Genomic DNA, 18,536 nt, shown 5'->3' with positions numbered 1-18,536 from the left:
TGGCTGATTGAGAGGAAGCCTGAGGAGTGGTGGTCTTAAAACCACCTCTGTGCTAACCAAGCTAACTCCTGCAATGTTGAGCTAGCTTCTTTGTGCCATCCCATTCAAAGATTTGCTTACTGAACAACAAACTTGGCTTTAAAGTGCTACTACATTTTTACATCTCATCCAACCTTCTTCATCTTGCAGTCCGACGGAAGTTCAGCCGTGAGTCCGTCTTCAAGATCACAAAAAATTGCCCAAGCGAAGTGGGATTTCCTGTTTGGACAGCAGAACCTCGCAGAAGCTTGCAGCAATAAAGGTACATAAGAAGAACTGTATTCCATGTCAAGATATTTAGTGCAAGTACACTCACGAGAGAGCAGGTCAGAAAGCGACCTCATTAATGCATTATTTGCACGCTTTAGTGGCAACGATAGTGAGTTAAAATGTGTATTAATGGATTAGTGCGTGACATTTGTAAGTCGTGTTGAAGTCACTCAGTCAAGTAGTAGCTTTTAGGCATTTAAGCCAATTAGCTGAAGCTTAGCAGCACTATTGCTAGCTTCCTGCATTTCTTCTTATAGTGTCAACATGCAACACACCAGTGCTTAAAATCTCGCTTCAAACCAAACAAAATATCTTCTTGTCTCATCAATGAAGGTGCTGCGTCGGCCACGCCCCCTCCTTGCCCGAGCCCTCCCCCCTCTGTCCATCCCAAGCCAGCCGATCACAGGAGGGGGAGGGCTGACCAGGCTCACAGGTCATCGCACCAAAAGGTTCGGAAGATTGAGGTGGAGCTGGTCTCCTCAGACCCCAGAGGCTCCTCCCCCAAGACAGGTGTCATACGGCGAACCATCAAATACTCTGAGACAGATCTAGACGCCGTTCCGCTGCGCTGTTACCGGGAAACTGACCTGGACGAGGTGATCCATCTTACCGGTTTATTTTAGAGTTTTCTACATGTGGTGCTGTGTTGAACCAACCAAACTCCTCCAAGTATGCCTTTATGGAGCTTGCTTTGTGCACTGGGAAAAGAAAAGAGTCTTCCCCAAAGTTTTCCCTCAAGGGAAGCATGCAGTTGTCCAAAATGTCTTGCTAACATCAAGAATTAAGATTCAGCGACAACCAAGAACTCTTTGATTCATTCATTGATTAAGAGCTGTGCTGATCACTTGTGTGGCTGGACAACACAGGTGATGCGAGCGGAGGCGGAGGCCGCCGCTGAGGTGGATTCAGCCTTTGGGAGTCGTCGCAGTGTCCAAGGAAACTCGAGCCTAAGTCTCGCCGAAGCTTCTCCAAAGGAGGATGAGGATGACGAAGTGGCGAGCTGGGCCAGTGTCCGCTTGCAGGGAGAACGCCAGAGACAGAGATCAACCGAGGACGAGGCTTTTGGTCTCCTGCTGAAGGGGTGAGAGAAGTCACGTACAGTCAGACCAGGTCCAGCTGAGCAATGTGGTTCAACAAGATTTTAACTTTCTGGTCAGGAACTCTGAGGTCAAGTCTCCGGTGGCTGTGGGCGTCCCCCGCCAGCACTCTGACAGCAACCTGGACTCTTTCAGTCGCCATTTTGAAAGCATCATGGAGTCTCACCGGGCCAAAGGAACCTCATACAGCAGTCTAGACAGCGTCGACCTCCTGACGACTGGATCAACGTCTGTGTTCACCTTTGACCTGCCCACGCTCACGCCCGAGATCCAGGTAGGAGGCGTTTACTGTCGAAGACCTTGTTTTGTTGTGAGACTGACCCACGCTTGTCCACTTAGAGCCAGATCTGCGAGAGTGCCAAGAATATCATCCAGCTCAGTTTTGCTCCCTTGGCTCGTCCGGACCCGTCCGAGATGTCTCGCTCCGAAATCAGCCTCAACGCGGCGGGGGCCGAGATGCGTGGCGGCACCAAAGACGACTACGCTCCTCCTGTCCGGACCGGGTCGGACCAAGAGCCGTGGCGGCGCTCTATCCTCAAAGATGGCTTCCACAAAGCCAGCTCGGTACCGTCGCTCCACTGCACTCCAAGGTGAGTCGCCACACATGTCTCAACCATGGCTCGGCATGCGTGTGACTTCTGCATGTTAGCCAGTTGTACACATCACATGTCATATATGTCATATGTTCGTTAGCCATGTGACCTGCTGGAGTGGTTTGAGGGTCATGAAAAAGCAATTTACGTCATTAAATGAATTTTGCCAAAATGAAAGCCTAAATGACATTAAAAAGTATTAAATACAATGTCCAGAGGCAGTAAAAAAATGTATACGATTGGGCCGATAGTCATTAAGGCGATGAATTGAACAATAAATAAAAAATTATTTATTTATAAACATTGATAAATTGCTATGTCTGTGTTCTTCTTTTCTTTCCTGGCTTTCAAACTAAGACAGGAGGTCTCACTCTGTGCATTGCTCTCAGCACCTGAGCACTTATTGGACAGCAAAGTTAAATGAGTGGACTGACGCCTCTTGTCAGTCATCCACAGTCTTTGTTTCGGTGTGAGCAGGTTGGACCTCCAGCCTACACACACAAAATACACGGACATCGCCTCCCGAGTTGCAACTCACGAGTGAGAAGCACTGCTGAGTAACAAAAGTTAGGAGGAACATAGATGATTACTAAGCCAAATGTTCCTATGTGGGAATATGTCATCTTCAAACTGAATGAGCAACATGAGCACATCAACAGACAAACTAGCAAGTATGCCGCGATGGTATTGGCATCAAAACAAACCACCCGACCCAGTTTCTCAAATTAGGGAAAAACTGCACTTTTAAGATGTTACATTTTTGCTAACAGAGATTGTGAGTCCATTTTTCTGTATGTTTGTTTACCTATTTGTGATAATTAACCTTACATTAATGAAAAATATGTTATTGCATTTGAAAGGGGTACTTATGTCATCAGCCTACTGTTAATTGGTAGTTTAACCCAGTCCAATTTGTATTAGCAAACTTTTAGTTGGTAGTTTAACCTAGTAAAAGTTTCATCAGTAAACAGTTAGATAGTAATTAAACCCAGTAAAAATGTCATTAGCAAACTTTTACCTGATAGTTTAATCTAGTAAAAGTGTCATCGGCAAACTGTTGGTAGTTTGACCTACTAAAAGTGTCATCAGCCAACGGTTAGTTGATAGTTTAACCTTGTAAAAGTTTTATTCGCAAACATTGAGTTGGTAGTTTTACATAGTAAAAGTGTCATCAGCAAACTGTTAAATGTTAATTTAACCCAGTACATGTTTTATTAGCAAACTTTTAGTTGGTAGTTTAACCAAGGAAAACTTGTGTAAGCAAACTTTTAGTTGGTAGTGTGACCCAGTAAATGTTTCATCAGCAAACAGTTAGATGGTATTTTAAACCAGTAAACATTTTATTAGCAAACTTTTAGTTGGTAGTTTAACCTGCTAAAATTGTCATCAGCCAACGTTTAGTTGATAGTTTAACCTTGTAAAAGTTTTATTTGCTAAATTTTAGTTGGTAGTTTTACCTAGTAAAAGTGTAATCAGCAGACTGTTAGTTGGTAGTTTAATCCAGTAAAAGTTTTATTAGCATACTTTTAGTTGGTAGTTTAATCTAGTAAACGTGTCATCAGCAAATAGTTAGTTGGTAGTTTAATCCAGTAAACGTTTTATTAGCAAACTTTTAGTTGGTAGTTTAACCTAGTAAAATTGTCATCAGCAAAGAGTTAGTTAGTAGAACAACCAAGTAAAAGTGTCATTAGCAAAGTGTTAGTTGGTAGTTACACCTAGTAAAAGTGTCATTAGCAAAGTGTTAGTTGTTTATTATGATTAGATTATTGCTATATTTGGCCACAGTTATTGTCAACTTTTCCACTATTAAACATTACAATTGTCAAATGCTTACAATTTAGTCTATACGGACAACTGTATGCTTTTGCTCCTACTGTATATAGTGACAAGCTGCAGTGGAACATGGGCATTACATTTGTTTTAAGTTGCATTACAAAGCGTTCAATCAGATTCGCTGATACCTGCAGAAACCCTGTTGTAGAGATGTTTGCAAAATAATGCCCAGAGGGAAACTGTTGCAGTAACACAGCCCTACCACATGAAGGCACCAGAGAGACATTAAGTCAGTGTTTGCCTGCACACACACACACACACACACACACACACACAAACTCTCACACACACACACTGTGCAGTCAAGGGGTATCTGTGGTCTTCAAAAGGGTTTTGAGCTAACTACTCCAGAAAAGCTACTACCAGGAGTATTACCACTATAGTACCAGTAGTACTGCTGTTGTATGAGTTCATTCACTGTTGTCAAGGGAAAGTAGAAATATGTTTCTCTTCCTACGCTGGGTGTGGACTCACAGAGCAGACTGTAGTCCAACTTCAACATTCCCCGTTGGAATTCAAAGCCAGGAATGAAAAACACAATCCCTCTGCAAGCCAAGCCAGCATCTTGACCCCGCCCCTAAACCTCCAAACAAACGCCGCCGTCAGCCGACGGAGGGAAATTCCAGATGGATTGTTGCTGGAGGGAAACCTCCCAAAGAGGGTCTCCTGTTACCTTTGACCTCTGGCCTGCTGCCCACATGACCTGAAAGAACGCTTTGTGAGACGATGCTTTTCAAAAGAATTCCTCTTTACTCTTTGGGAGGAAAAAAAGGGAAACTATAGTGCTGTGCAGAGGATGCAAACTTCCTGGAAGCCCACAAAGCTGCAGAAGCAGGAGGAGGAGGAGGAGGAGGAGGAGGAGGAGGAGGAAGAGTGGTCCGGGTCAAAGCAGGGAGGAAACTCAGAACTCCTCCCACCGGACACGAAGGAGGAGAGCGTCCGAGAGGGAAGACGGTGAGACGTCGTCACCAAGCGAGGAGGATGAAGGACTGTGAAAAGACCTCACTTGTGTGATGTCATCGTTCGCAATGGATGACATCACCGGCTGCGTGTGACAGTGGGCTGGGCCACGCTGACATGGCACGCTACCTGCTGTGCTGGGGAGGCGGGTCTCTGGAGGACAGCTACCTGAATGCCCCGCCCTACCGAGCTGTTTACAGGTCAGCTGGTTGATTGTTGGATATTGTTTGTCTCCACTTCTTCATGCTTCTTCTCCTATCAGCTAACACTTCCACCAGGTTAAACTACCAACTGACACTTTGCTGATGACACTTTTACTAGGTTATACTACCAACTAACACTTTGCTGATGACACTTTTATTAGGTTATACTACCAACTAACACTTTGCTGATGACACTTTTATTAGGTTATACTACCAACTAACACTTTGCTGATGACACTTTTACAAGGTTATATTACCAACTAAAACTTTAGATAAAACACTTTTACTAGGTTATACTACCAACTAACACTTCAGATAGGACACTTTTACTAGGTTATACTACCAACTAACACTTTAGATAGGACACATTTTTACTAGGTTATACTACAAACTAAGACTTTGCTGATGACACTTTTAGTAGGTTATATTACCAACTAACACTTAAGATATGACACTTTTACTAGGTTATACTACCAACTAACACTTTAGATAGGACACTTTTACTAGGTTATACTACCATCTAACACTTTAGATGGGACACTTTTACTAGGTTATACTACCAACTAACACTTTAGAGAGGACACTTTTACTAGATTATACTACCAACTAACACTTTAGATAGGACACTTTTACTAGGTTATACTACCAACCAACACTTTAGATAGGACACTTTTACTAAGTTATACTACCAACTAACACTTTAGATAGGACACCAGTACTAGGTTATACTACCAACTAACACTTAAGATAGGACACTTTTACTAGGTTATACTACCAACTAAGACTTTACTAATGACACTTTTAGTAGGTTATACTACCAATTAACACTTTGCTGATGACACTTTTACTAGGTTATATTACCAACTAACACTTAAGATAGGACACTTTTACTATGTTATACTACCAACTAACACTTTAGATAGGACACTTTTACTAGGTTAAACTACCAACTATTTGCTAATCACACTTTTACTAGGTTACACTCAACTAACTATTTGCTAATGACACTTTTACTCTGTTAAACTACCAGCTAACAGTTTGCTAATGACACTTTTACTAGGTCAAACTACCACCTAACACTTTACCAATTACACTTTTACTACATTAAACTACCAACTAACTCTTTGCAAATGACACTTTCACTAGGTTAAACTACCAACCAACTCTTTGCTAATCACACTTTTACTAGGTTAAACTACCAACTAACTATTTGCTAAAGACACTTTTACTAGGTTGAACAACCTCTTTGCTAATGACACATTTGTTAGGTTAAACTACTACGTAACAGTTTGCTAATGACACTTTTATTAGGTCAAACTACCACCTAACACTTTACTAATGACACTCTTACCAGGTAATACCACCGACTGACACGTTGCTAATGACACTTTTACTAGGTTATACTACCGACTGACACGTTGCTAATGACACTTTTACTAGTTTAAACTACCAACTAACTCTTTGCTAATGACACTTTTACTAGGTTAAACCACCAAGACTTCTCCTTTAACACATTTACTGGGTATTGAGCTGGTGCGCTTTTGGCTGAGGTCATCAGAAGTGAGAAAGCAGACATGGAGTCGGGCGGTGGTCACAATGAAGTGACACCTTCCTTGTTGACGAGTCACTAGCCACACCCACTCTGCGCTCTACCACTCATCAAGTGACGCCAGCTCGTGTCTCCACAGTGGAGAAAGGATTTTCCCGAGATGTTTCTTCAAGCAAACAAGTTGAACAGTCAGGAGGACGGTTGTGTTGTTGTTGTTGTTGTTGTGTCCTTGTGGACATGTCATTATCAGAGGACCTCAAGACTTGGGCCAGTTCTGAGACTGTGGTTTTTGTGTGCATTTGGTCATCTTGACCTCTGTGGTGTGTTTGGGCGCCATCATGGCCACCGACATGTGTTGCTGGCCAAAGAATTTCCTGCGTTGTCGCTGTGACGGTTATTTGTGTCCCGATGAAAGGTTGTGTCTGCGGCGGAAGGACTTTCTGAAATAAACTTCCTGTTTGACATCCTCCATCTTTGTTGGCGTCTCAGCGTGAGGACGCATTGGGAGAATGTGTGCGCGCACACACATTCCTACTGCCTCCTACCGGCCAATCAGAAGACAGTATCTTTGTGTCTCTTCTTCCTCTCACTTTGCTTCATCATCATCTCTTTCTCACGTCCTCCATCAACTTGTGACAGTCTGTCTGAGGTCACACTCTGTTCCCATGGAAACGGGCACCCTGCTGCCTGCAAGCACACACACACACTCCCTCTGGGTGTTGTAACCTTTGACCTCTTCTCTGTGATAGTCAGTCTTGAGAAGTTGAGTCAGTGAAAGGAAGTGGAGTGTGTTGAAATGTGCTGAGGAACGGCAACTACAAAAAAATAATAAAATAAATCTCCTCTCAGAGAACGTGCGGTCAACCGCCCCCCCGAGCTGCTCTACCCGCAGGCCGACGTGGCCGAGCGACTGGCGCACGGTGGCGGCGACGACGTGCTGGCAAACGGCGCCAAGGCTGACCTGCAGGCCGCCAAACGCCTCGCCAAGCACCTGTACCACCTGGACGGCTTCAGAAAGTCTGACGTGGCTCGACATCTCAGCAAGAAGTCAGTATGTGTGTATGTGGGTGTGTGTATGTGGGTGTGTGTCTACATGTATAACATACGTGTTTGTGGGTGTTTGTCTACATGTATAACGTGTGTGTGGGTGTGTGTATACATCATGGGTGTCAAACTCTGGCCCGCCGTGTAATTTTACTTGGCCCTTGAGGCGATATCAAATTAACACTAGAGCTGGCCCGCCGATTATATACAGCGGCGGTGCCGCAGGAAACACCGCATTCACCGCTAATTCTCATACTTGCCAACCCTCCCGGGAGACTCCCAAATTTCAGCGCCCCTCCCGAAAATCGTCACGTCCGCTTTTCATCCAGTCCAACGAGTGCTGGCCCAGTCACATAATATGTGCGACTTCTGCACGCACACACAAGTGAATGCAAAGCATACTTGATCAACAGCGATACAGGTTACACTGAGGGTAGCCGTATAAACAACTTTAACACTGTTAGAAATATACGCCACACTGTGAACCCACACCAAACAAGAAAGACAAACACATTTCGGGGGAACATCCGCACCGTAACACAACATAAACACAACAGAACAAATACCCAGAACCCTTTGCAGCACTAACTCTTCCGGGACGCTACAAGGTGTGTGTGGGGGGGGGGAGGTTTGGTGGTAGCGGGGGGTGTATTTTGTAGCGTCCCGGAAGAGTTAGTGCTGCAAAGGGTTCTGGGTATTTGTTCTGTTGTGTTTTTGTTCTGTTACGGTGCGGATGTTCTCCCGAAATGTTAAGTTAAGTTAAAGTTAAAGTACCAATGATTGTCACACACACTAGGTGTGGCGAAATTATTCTCTGCATTTGACCCATCACCCTTGATCACCCCCTGGGAGGTGAGGGGAGCAGTGGGCAGCAGCAGTGGCCGCGCCCGGGAATCATTTTTGGTGATTCAACCCCCAATTCCAACCCTTGATGCTGAGTGCCAAGCAGGGAGTGTTTGTCATTCTTGTTTGGTGTGGATTCACAGTGTGGCGCATATTTGTAACAGTGTTAAAGTTGTTTATACGGCTAACCTCAGTGTAACCTGTATCGCTGTTGATCAAGTATGCGTTGCATTCGCGTGTGTGTGCGTACAGAAGCCGCACATATCTTGTGACTGGGCCGGCACGTTGTTAGAATGGATGAAAATCGGACGTGACGACAGCTCGTAGAGGACGTTAAAGGCAGTGCCTTTAAGGCATGCCCCCAAGACTGTGGTCCGGGCGGACTACGACAGTGGCCCCCAACCACTGTCCGTGGACCGATTGGTACCGGGCCGCGGCCGCACAAGAAATTTTAAAAAAAAATAAATTAAATTAAATTGTTTTTTGTTTTTTTAACTAAATCAACAGAAAAAACACAATATATACATTATATATCAATATAAATCAATACAGTCTGCAGGGATACAGTCCGTAAGCACACATGATTGTATTTCTTTATGACAAAAAAAAAAAAAAAAACATTTTCTAACACCGAGGTAGAAAATACAAGAATGTGTGTGTGTGTGTGTGTGTGTGTGTGTGTGTGTGTGTCTACATGTTTAACATACGGGTGTGTCTACATGTATAACATATGTGTGTGTGTGTGTGTGTGTGTGTCCACAGTAATGAGTTCAGTCGTATGGTGGCTGAAGAATATCTCAGCAACTTTGACTTCCACAGACTGACTATGGACCAGGCCCTCAGGTTGGCAGCTGAACACCTCATGTCATCTCATTATACCATCATGTACCTAACCTCTTCTCATTATTCATCTCATCTTTTTTTACATGATCTCATTTTACAATATTTGACATAATCTTCTCTCATCTAATCTCATTTTATACTACCTCATTTCATCTAATCTCATTTTACCTTATGTCATTTGACCAAATTCGAGCAAGTTTCTTGTCATCTAATCTCATCTCATATTACCTCATGTAACCTTAATCTTTTCTCATTCTCATTTTGCCACACCTCCTTTTACTTCATGTCACTTCACCCCATCTTGTTATCATGTCACCTCACCTCTTTTTACTTAATCTTATTTAATGTCACATCACTGCATGTCATTTTACTTCACATCACCTCACCTAATCTCATCTCATTATACCTCATCTCATTTGACGACACCTCACCTAATCTCATCCCATCTAATTTCATCTCATTTTACCGCAACTCACATCATCTCTTCTCATCTCACCTCATCTCATTTTACTTCATGTCACTTCACACATCTCTTTTTACCTCATTTCACCTCATCTCATTTTATCTCATCTCACTGTACCTCATCTCTTTGTATTTTACCTAATCATGTCATGTCACCTCATCTCATTTTACTTAATCTTATTTAATGTCACATCACTGCATCTAATTTTACTTGACATCACCTCACCTCATCTCACCTCATTTTTACCTCATCTCATTTTATCACACCTCACATGGGATGGGTCAAATGCAGAGGACAAATTTCACCACACCTAGTGTGTGTGTGACAATCATTGGTACTTTAACTTTAACATAATCTCTTCTCATGTAATCTTATCTCATTTTACCACCTCTCTTCTCATCTGATTTTATCTCATTTTACTGCATCTTATCTCACCTAATCTCATTTTACCTCATGTCACTTCACATTATCTCATTTTACCTCATGTCCCCTCACCTCATCTTTTTTCATCTCACATCACTGCATCACATTTTAATTCATATCACCTCACCTAATCTCATCTAATATTACATGATTTGCATTTTACCTTATCTCACCTCATTTTTACCTCATCTCATTTTACCACATTTAACCTCATGTCACTTCACCTAATCTCATCTCGTCTAATTTTACTTGCTCTCATCTCACCTCATCTAATTTTACCAGACCTGGTATCATCTCTTCTCATCTAATCTCATCTCATTTTACCTCATGTCACCTCACCTCATTTTACCTCATGTCACCACATCTCATTTTACCTCACCTCATCATGTCATGTCACCTCATCTCGTTTTACCTCACCTCATCTCATTTCATACCACATCACTGCATTAAATTGTACTTTATATCACCTCACCTAATCTCATCTCATTTAACACATTTTGCATTTGACCTCATCTCACCTCATTTAATTTTACCACATTTTACCTCATCTCATTTAATTTTACCACACCTTACATCATCTCTTCTCATCTCATCTCATTTTACCTTGTCAACTCATTTAAATTGTACCTCATGTCACCTCACCTCATCATGTCATGACACCTCATCTCATTTTACCGTATCACTTCATCCCACCCCACTGCAACTAATTTTACATTGCCTCACATAATCTCACCTGATTTTCATTTTATGATTTTCCATCTCATTTTAGCTAATTTCACCTCACCTCATGTTACCTCATTTTATTTCATCTCACATCACTGAAACAAATTTTCCTTCATATCACCTCACCTAATCTCATCTCAAGTTACCCGATTTGCTTTTCACATAATTTCAACTCATTTTTACCTCATCTAATTTGACCACATTTCATCTCCATATTATACCATTTTACCATACCTCCCATCATCTCTTCTCGTCACCTTTTACCTCATGTCACCCACCTCAGCTCAACTCCTCTCATTTGACCTTATTCCAATCATCCCATTTTACCTCATGTCCCGTCACCTCATTTTATATACCTCATGTCACCCGACTTAATCTCATGTCACCTCATCTCACTTTTACCTCATGTACCCTCACTCCATCTCATTTGACCTCATGTCACTTCACCTAATCTCATCTTTAATTTTAACTACTTTCATCTCACCTCATCTAATTTTACCACACCTTCACATCAGCTCTTCTCATCTAATCTCACCTCATTTTACCGCATCTCATCTCACCCCATCTTATTTTACCTCATATCAACTCACCTCACCTCATTTTACCTCATGTCACCTCATCTCATTTTAGCTCATGTCACCTCATTTCATTTTACCTCATGTTACCATGCCTCATCTCATTTTATCTCATGTTACCCTGCCTCATCTCATTTTACCTCATGTCCCTACGCCTCATCTCATGTAAGCTAATGTCCCTACACCTCATCTAATTTTAACTCATATCCCTACGCCTCATCTCATGTTACCTCATGTCCCTACACCTCATCTCATTTTACCTCATGTCCCTGCACCTCATCTCATTTTACCTCATGTCCTTACACCTCATCTCATGTCCCGACACCTCATCTTATTTTACCTCATGTTACCCCGCCTCATCTAATTTTACCTCACCTCATCATGTCATGTCATCTCATCTCATTTTAACTCATGTCACCGTACTTCATCTCATTTTTTTGTTTTTTGTTTTATTAATATCGCCTAATCTAATTTTACCACACCTGACATCTTTTCTCATTTAATCTCATCATATTTTACCGCATCTCATTTTACATCGTCACCTCATCTCATTTTACCTTGTCACTCCACCTCACCGTATGTAATTTTGCTGTATATCGCCTCACCCAATTTCATCTCATTTTACCCGATTTGCATTTTTACCTCATCTCATCTGACCTCATCTTCACCTCATCTCATTTGACCTCATCTTCACCTCATCTCATTTTACCTCATGTCACCTCATCTCCTCTCATTTTACCTTATTTCAATCACCTCATCTCACCTCATGTCCCTTCACCTCAACTCATTTGACCTCATATCACCTCAACTCCTCTCATTTTACATCACCTCACCTTATCACCTCATCATGTCTATTCTATTCTATTCTATTCTATTCTATTCTATGTCACTTCACTTATGATTTTAACTAATATCACCTGATTTAATGTCATTTGACCTCATGTTGCTTTACCTCATCTCACCTAATCTCATCTCCTTTAATTTTACCACAGCTGACATAATCTTTTCTCATTTAATCTCATCTCATGTTACCGCATCTCATCTCACCTCATGTCAACTCATCTCATAACACCTCATGTCACCTCATCTCATTTTACCTTGTCACTTCATCTAATTTTGCTTGATATCGCCTCACCCAATCTCATCTCATTTTACCCGATTTGCATTTTTACCTCATCTCGTTCGACTTCATCTTCACCTCATCTCATCTTACCTCATGTCACCTCACCTCAACTCAACTCCTCTCATTTTACCTTATTTCAAACACCTCATCTCATTTTACCTCACCTCATCTCATTTTACCTCATGTCACCTCACATGATCTCATCTTACCTCATGTCACCTCATCTCAACTCCTCTCATTTTACCTTATTTCAATCATCTCACCTCACGTCATGTCCCTTCACCTCATGTCACCTCACCTCATCTAATTTTACCTCACCTCATCATGTCACCCCACCTTTCATTTGAACTAATATCACCTCACTTCACCTCATTTGACCTCATGCCACTTCACTTCATCTTACTTAATCTCATCTCCTCTAATTTTACCACAGCTGACATCATCTTTTCTCATCTAATCTCATCTCATGTTACCGCATCTCATGTCAACTCATCTCATATTACCTCATGTCAACTCATCTCATTTTGCCTTGTGTCACTTCACCTCACCGTATCTAATTTTGCTTTATATCGCCTCACCCAATCTCATCTAATTTTACCAGATTGGCATTTTTACCTCATCTCATTTGACCTCATCTTCACCTCATATCATTTGACCACATCTTCACCTCATCTCATCTTACCTCATGTCACCTCACCTCATCTCAACTCCTCTCATTTTACCTTATCTCAATCACCTCATCTAATTTTACCTCACCTCATCATGTCACCTCACCTCATCTCATTTGACCTCGTGTCACCTCACATCATCTCATTTTACCCCATGTCCCCTCATTTCAACTCCTCTCATTTTACCTTATTTCAATCATCTCATCTCACCTCATGTGCCTTCACCTCATCTCATTTTACCTCACGTCACCTCATCTCAACTCATCTGATTTTACCTCACCCCATAGTGTCACCTCACATCATCACATCTTACCTCCTGTCCCCTCATCTCATTTTACGTCATGTCCCTCATCTCATCTCAACTCCTCTCATTTTACCTTATTTCAATCATCTAATCTCACCTCATGTCCCTTCACCTCATTTCATTTTACCTCATGTCACCTCGCCTCATCTCAACTCCTCTCATTTTGCCTTATTTCAATCACCTCATATCATTTTACCTCACCTCATCATGTCACCTCACCTCATCTCGTTTGACCTCATGTCACCTCACATCATTTCATCTTACCTCATGTCCCCTCATCTCTTCTTACTTCGTGTCACCTCACCTCATCTCAACTCCTAATTCTACCTCATTGTCCCTCCACCTCATCTCATTTTACCTCACCTCACCTCATCTCAACTCCTCTCATTTTACCTCATGTCCCTCCACCTCATCTCATGTTACCTCACCTCATCATGTCACCTCACATGTTCTCATCTTACATCATGCCACCTCATCTCATTTCAACTCCTCTCATTTTACCTTATTGCAATCATCTCATCTCACCTAATCTCTAATTGTACCTGCTCTCATCTCATTTCACCAAAAGTCACCTCACCTATTCTCATGTCCCCTCATGTGTGGTGTCCCTTCACCTCTCAAGTCAAACCCTCGCTGTCCTGGTCTTCCTTCCAGAATCTTCCTGGCCAAGTTCCCCCTGATGGGAGAAACTCAGGAGCGCGAGCGAGTGCTGGCTCACTTCTCCAGACGCTACGTGCGCTGCAACCCAGACGGCAACACCACGGAAGGTGCTTGTGATTACGCGCGTTGACGCCTCATGTCCTCATGTCCTCATGTTGTGTGTGTGTGCGTGTGTGTGTGTGTCCCTCACAGACAGCGTCCACACTCTCACATGTGCAGTGATGCTGCTCAACACTGATCTCCATGGCAACGTGAGTTGTGATTGGCCACTGAGCAGCACGTGTTGACGAATGGTGGGACTGACCATATGGATCCATGGCACTTGTGCGCGTGTGTGTGTGTGTCTGTGTGTGTGTGTGTGTGTGTGTGTGTGTGTGTGTGTGTGTGTGTGTGTATGCGTGTAGAACGTCGGCAAGAGGATGTCCTGCAGTCAGTTTGTGTCCAACCTGGAAGGCCTCAATGAGGGAAAAGATTTCTCCAAAGACCTGCTGAAGGTAAAAGCCCGGCTGTCGCCAGAAACAAACTAGATTACATTATTCTGTGAGTTGTCGCGGCCCTGATTGACGGCTGAGGCGGCAGGGGGCGGGCTCTGCGCTCTGATTGGCCGCAGCTGCTGAGGGAAAATGCGCAGTGAGAGGGTGAAGCAGAGCGGGGGAGCGAGCGTCTCTCCTCGACACTTGAGTCAGACCAGCAGGAAGAGGAGGAAGACCAGGAAGACTTCTCTCTGTCTTCACCTCGTTTTGGCCGTCTGAGTGGGCGTGGCCTCGCTTGCCCCGCCTCTCAGGGCTGCCGAGTCACACTGGTGGATCTTTTAGAGCGCGGCGAAGGTGCGGCCGGTGACAAGGCAGGTGGGGCTTGATCACGAACGTCCGAGCGCTCGTCAGAGGACCTCAGACTGAAGCGCAGCGGCTCAACCGTCTGAGAGGGCCGCCGCCGCCTTGCCACTTCCTGTTGGAGGCGTCCGCACCGTCTCGCCGTTCCCAGGTCTGCGTTTCACGGGACCATGATCGGAGTCAACAGCATCCACTCCTCGAGCCGCATGCGCTCGCGCTCGCTGGGTTCTGTCCGAAGCGGGCGGGACTCCAGGGACTCGGACTGGTTCAGGCACTCCAGGACGCCGCGCGCTCAGGACGAAGCTCAGAAGAAGATGGACAAGAGGAAGCAGCAGAAGAAGAAGAGGAAGGAGGACGAGGAGGTACAAGAGACGTTCTTGCAGGAGAGGCCAGAAACTGGAAGACTTGGTCCCGGTCGAAGTCTAAGGAACACGTTGAACATGCTTCTTTGACTTTGTAACCAACCGTCTAATGCTGAGCTAACATGTCACGCTTTGTTTGCAGACGTTGTACGCGTCCATCAAGAACGACAAGCTACAGTGGACCATGTGAGTGTGACTGTTGCCACGGTAACCGTTCCCGTTTCGTGTTCACGACTAGCAAGTTGTCGTGACGACGAGTAAGCTAGCCGAGTGCAAACGTACGCTGACTGCGTTGTTGTTATTGTTCTTCCCGAAGCGATGAGGAGGAGTTGAGGAAGTCCATGTCCGAGTTGGCCGACGGTCGAACAGACTCCGCCTCCCACACCATGAAGCGAATCGGACGTGGCGGCAACCACCTGGTGGGTGTGGCCCAGAAGGCGGACGGCGAGCTCTACAAGAGCGGCTTCCTGGTCCGCAAAGTCCACGCCGACCCGGACGGAAAGAGAAGTACGTGCTCTCACCATCTGCTTACTCGTCTGTTGACATCTAAACCATCTAAAATATTGGTTATTTCCTCTGTCACCATCTAGTGGTCAAATATTGCTACTGTAAATAATTTATTTTTTGGTTATTTCCGCTGTCGCCATCTAGTGGGCAAATGTTCCTACTGTAAATAATTTAATTATTGGTCATTTCCTCTGTCACCATCTAGTGGTCAAATATTGCTACTGTAAATAATTTAATTATTAGTTATTTCCTGTCGCCATCTAGTGGTCTGATGTTGCTACTGTAAATAATTTAGTTATTGGTTATTTACTCTGTCACCATCTAGTTGGCAAATATTGTTACTGTAAATAATTTAATTATTGGTTATTTCCTCTTCCACCATCTAGTTGGCAAATATTGCTACTGTAAATAATTTAAATATTGGTAATTTCCTCTGTCGCCATCTAGTGGTCTGATGTTGCTACTGTAAATAATTTTAATATTGGTAATTTCCTCTGTCGCCATCTGGTGGTCTGATGTTGCTACCGTAAATCATTTAATTATTGGTTATTTCTTCTGTCACCATCTAGTGGGCAAATATTGCTACTGTAAATAATTTAAATATTGGTTATTTCCACTGCCGTCATCTAGTGGGCAAATGTTGCTACTGTAAATAATGTCATTATTGGTTATTTCCTCTGTCGCCATCTAGTGGTCAAATGTTGCAACTGTAATAATGTAATTATTGGGAATTTCCTCTGTCACCATTTGGTGGTCAAGGGTTGCTACTGTAAATAATTTAATTATTGGTTATTTCCTAGCATCTTGTTGTCTGATGTTGCTAGTGTGACACATTTAATTATTGGTTATTTTCTCTGTGGCCTTCTAGTGGTTTGATTTTGCTAGTGTAACTAATTTAATTATTGGTTGTTTCTCCTGTCGCCATCTTGTGGTCTGATGTTGCAAGTGTGACTAATTGAATTATTTACTTTGTCGCCATCTGGTGGTGTGATGTTATCAGTGTTACTCAGCTCCTCTGACACCATCTTGTGGTGTGATGTTGCCAGTGTAACTAATTTAATTATTGGTTATTTCCTGTGTGGCTCTCTAGTGGTTTGATGTTGCCAGTGTAACTAATTTAATTATTGGTTATTTCCTGTGTGGCCCTCTAGTCGTTTGATTTTGCTAGTGTAACTAATTTAATTATTGGTTATTTCTCCTGTCGCCATCTTGTGGTCTGATGTTGCAAATGTGACCAATTGCATTATTATTTACTTTGTCGCCATCTAGTGGTGTGATGTTGCCAGTGTCACAAATGTAATTAATGCTCATCTCCTCTGACGCCATCTTGTGGTGTGATGTTGCCAGTGTAACTAATTTAATTATTGGATATTTCCTATGTGGCCCTCTAGTGGTTTGATGTTTCTAGTGTAACTAATTTAATAATTGGTTATTTCTCCTGTCGCCATCTTGTGGTCTGATGTTGCAAGTGTGACTAATTGAATTATTATTTACTTTGTCGCCATCTAGTGGTGTGATGTTGCCAGTGTCACAAATGTAATTAATGCTTATCTCCTGTGACGCCATCTAGTGGTTTGATGTAGCTAGTGTAACTAATTTAATTATTGGTTATTTCCTATGTGGCCCTCTAGTGGTTTGATGTTGCCAGTGTAACTAATTTAATTATTGGTTATTTCCTCTGAGGCCCTATAGTGGTTTGCTGTTTCTAGTGTAACTAATTTAATAATTACTTATTTCCTCTGTCGCCATCTAGTGGTCTGATGCGGTAGGTGTTTTTGTAAGGGGGTTGTCAGGAGCAACAATTAGGTGGCGACAGCATGACACATTCGCCATCTTGTGTTGCAGCGCCACGTGGGAAGCGGGGGTGGAAGTCTTTCTACGCCACCTTGAAGGGTCGAGTGCTCTACCTGCAGAAGGTCCACATTTCCAAACACACACTTTAAAAAAGCCAGCGCGTCAACTGACTGCGCTGTGATTGGCTGACAGGACGAGTACCGTGGCGAGCGGCAGCTGACGGAGGAGGAGGTGAAGAACGCTGTGTCCGTGCACCACTCCCTCGCCATGAGAGCCGCCGACTACCGCAAACGCCCCAACGTCTTCTACCTGCGCACGGCCGACTGGCGGGTGTTTTTGCTGCAGGCGCCGTAAGAGCCGCCGCCGTCTCGGCCTGGCGTTCGCATGCCGCTAACGCCTCCTTGTTGTGCCGCCAGGGACGCCGAGCACATGCAGTCGTGGATCACGCGCATCAACGCCGTGGCGGCCATGTTCTCTGCACCCCCGTTCCCGGCGGCCATCGGCTCTCGAAAGAGATTCAGCCGTCCGCTGCTCCCGGGGTCCGACTCCAAGCTGTCGCAGGTAGCGCCTGCTCGCCGCCTCCCGCCAGGGTCCTTGCCATTTGTTGACGAATGTGGTGTGCCGACAGGAAGAGCAGGTGAAATCCCACGAGGGTCGCTTCAGGGCCGCGTCCGCCGAGCTGGATGACCTCTTGACCTCCATGGCCGAGCACAAGGTGAAAGGTCGCGAGCTGGACGAGCAGAAGCTGCGGCGGGAGTACTTGGAGTTTGAGGTACTGAGCCTTTGACCCCGCCCACTTCCTGTCTGCCACCTCACGCCGTCGTCTC

The 18,536-nt window shown here is 43.9% G+C and overlaps 1 protein-coding gene across 5 annotated transcripts in view; it reads left to right on the top strand.

The window, feature by feature from the left end:
- psda (pleckstrin and Sec7 domain containing a) overlaps positions 1-18,536 on the top strand; it is a 33,041-nt gene that overhangs the window by 13,825 nt on the left and 680 nt on the right. For 4 of the 5 annotated variants that reach the window (XM_062059377.1, XM_062059376.1, XM_062059379.1 and 1 more), the window contains 16 exons: positions 190-301; positions 643-905; positions 1,176-1,390; positions 1,467-1,680; positions 1,746-1,996; positions 7,394-7,591; positions 9,194-9,274; positions 14,208-14,320; positions 14,406-14,464; positions 14,618-14,707; positions 15,551-15,594; positions 15,725-15,915; positions 17,761-17,831; positions 17,902-18,059; positions 18,126-18,270; positions 18,338-18,481. In XM_062059377.1, coding sequence (XP_061915361.1) covers positions 190-301; positions 643-905; positions 1,176-1,390; positions 1,467-1,680; positions 1,746-1,996; positions 7,394-7,591; positions 9,194-9,274; positions 14,208-14,320; positions 14,406-14,464; positions 14,618-14,707; positions 15,551-15,594; positions 15,725-15,915; positions 17,761-17,831; positions 17,902-18,059; positions 18,126-18,270; positions 18,338-18,481 — 2,349 coding nt within the window. Of the gene's footprint in view, positions 1-189; positions 302-642; positions 906-1,175; positions 1,391-1,466; positions 1,681-1,745; positions 1,997-4,774; positions 4,993-7,393; positions 7,592-9,193; positions 9,275-14,207; positions 14,321-14,405; positions 14,465-14,617; positions 14,708-15,550; positions 15,595-15,724; positions 15,916-17,760; positions 17,832-17,901; positions 18,060-18,125; positions 18,271-18,337; positions 18,482-18,536 lie in introns of those variants that run through there. The other variant, XM_062059380.1, reaches the window with a different exon arrangement.

The sequence above is a fragment of the Entelurus aequoreus genome, linkage group LG09 (genome assembly GCF_033978785.1).
Source record: "Entelurus aequoreus isolate RoL-2023_Sb linkage group LG09, RoL_Eaeq_v1.1, whole genome shotgun sequence".
NCBI lineage: Eukaryota > Metazoa > Chordata > Actinopteri > Syngnathiformes > Syngnathidae > Entelurus > Entelurus aequoreus.
This window is presented reverse-complemented; position numbering and strand designations above follow the sequence as displayed.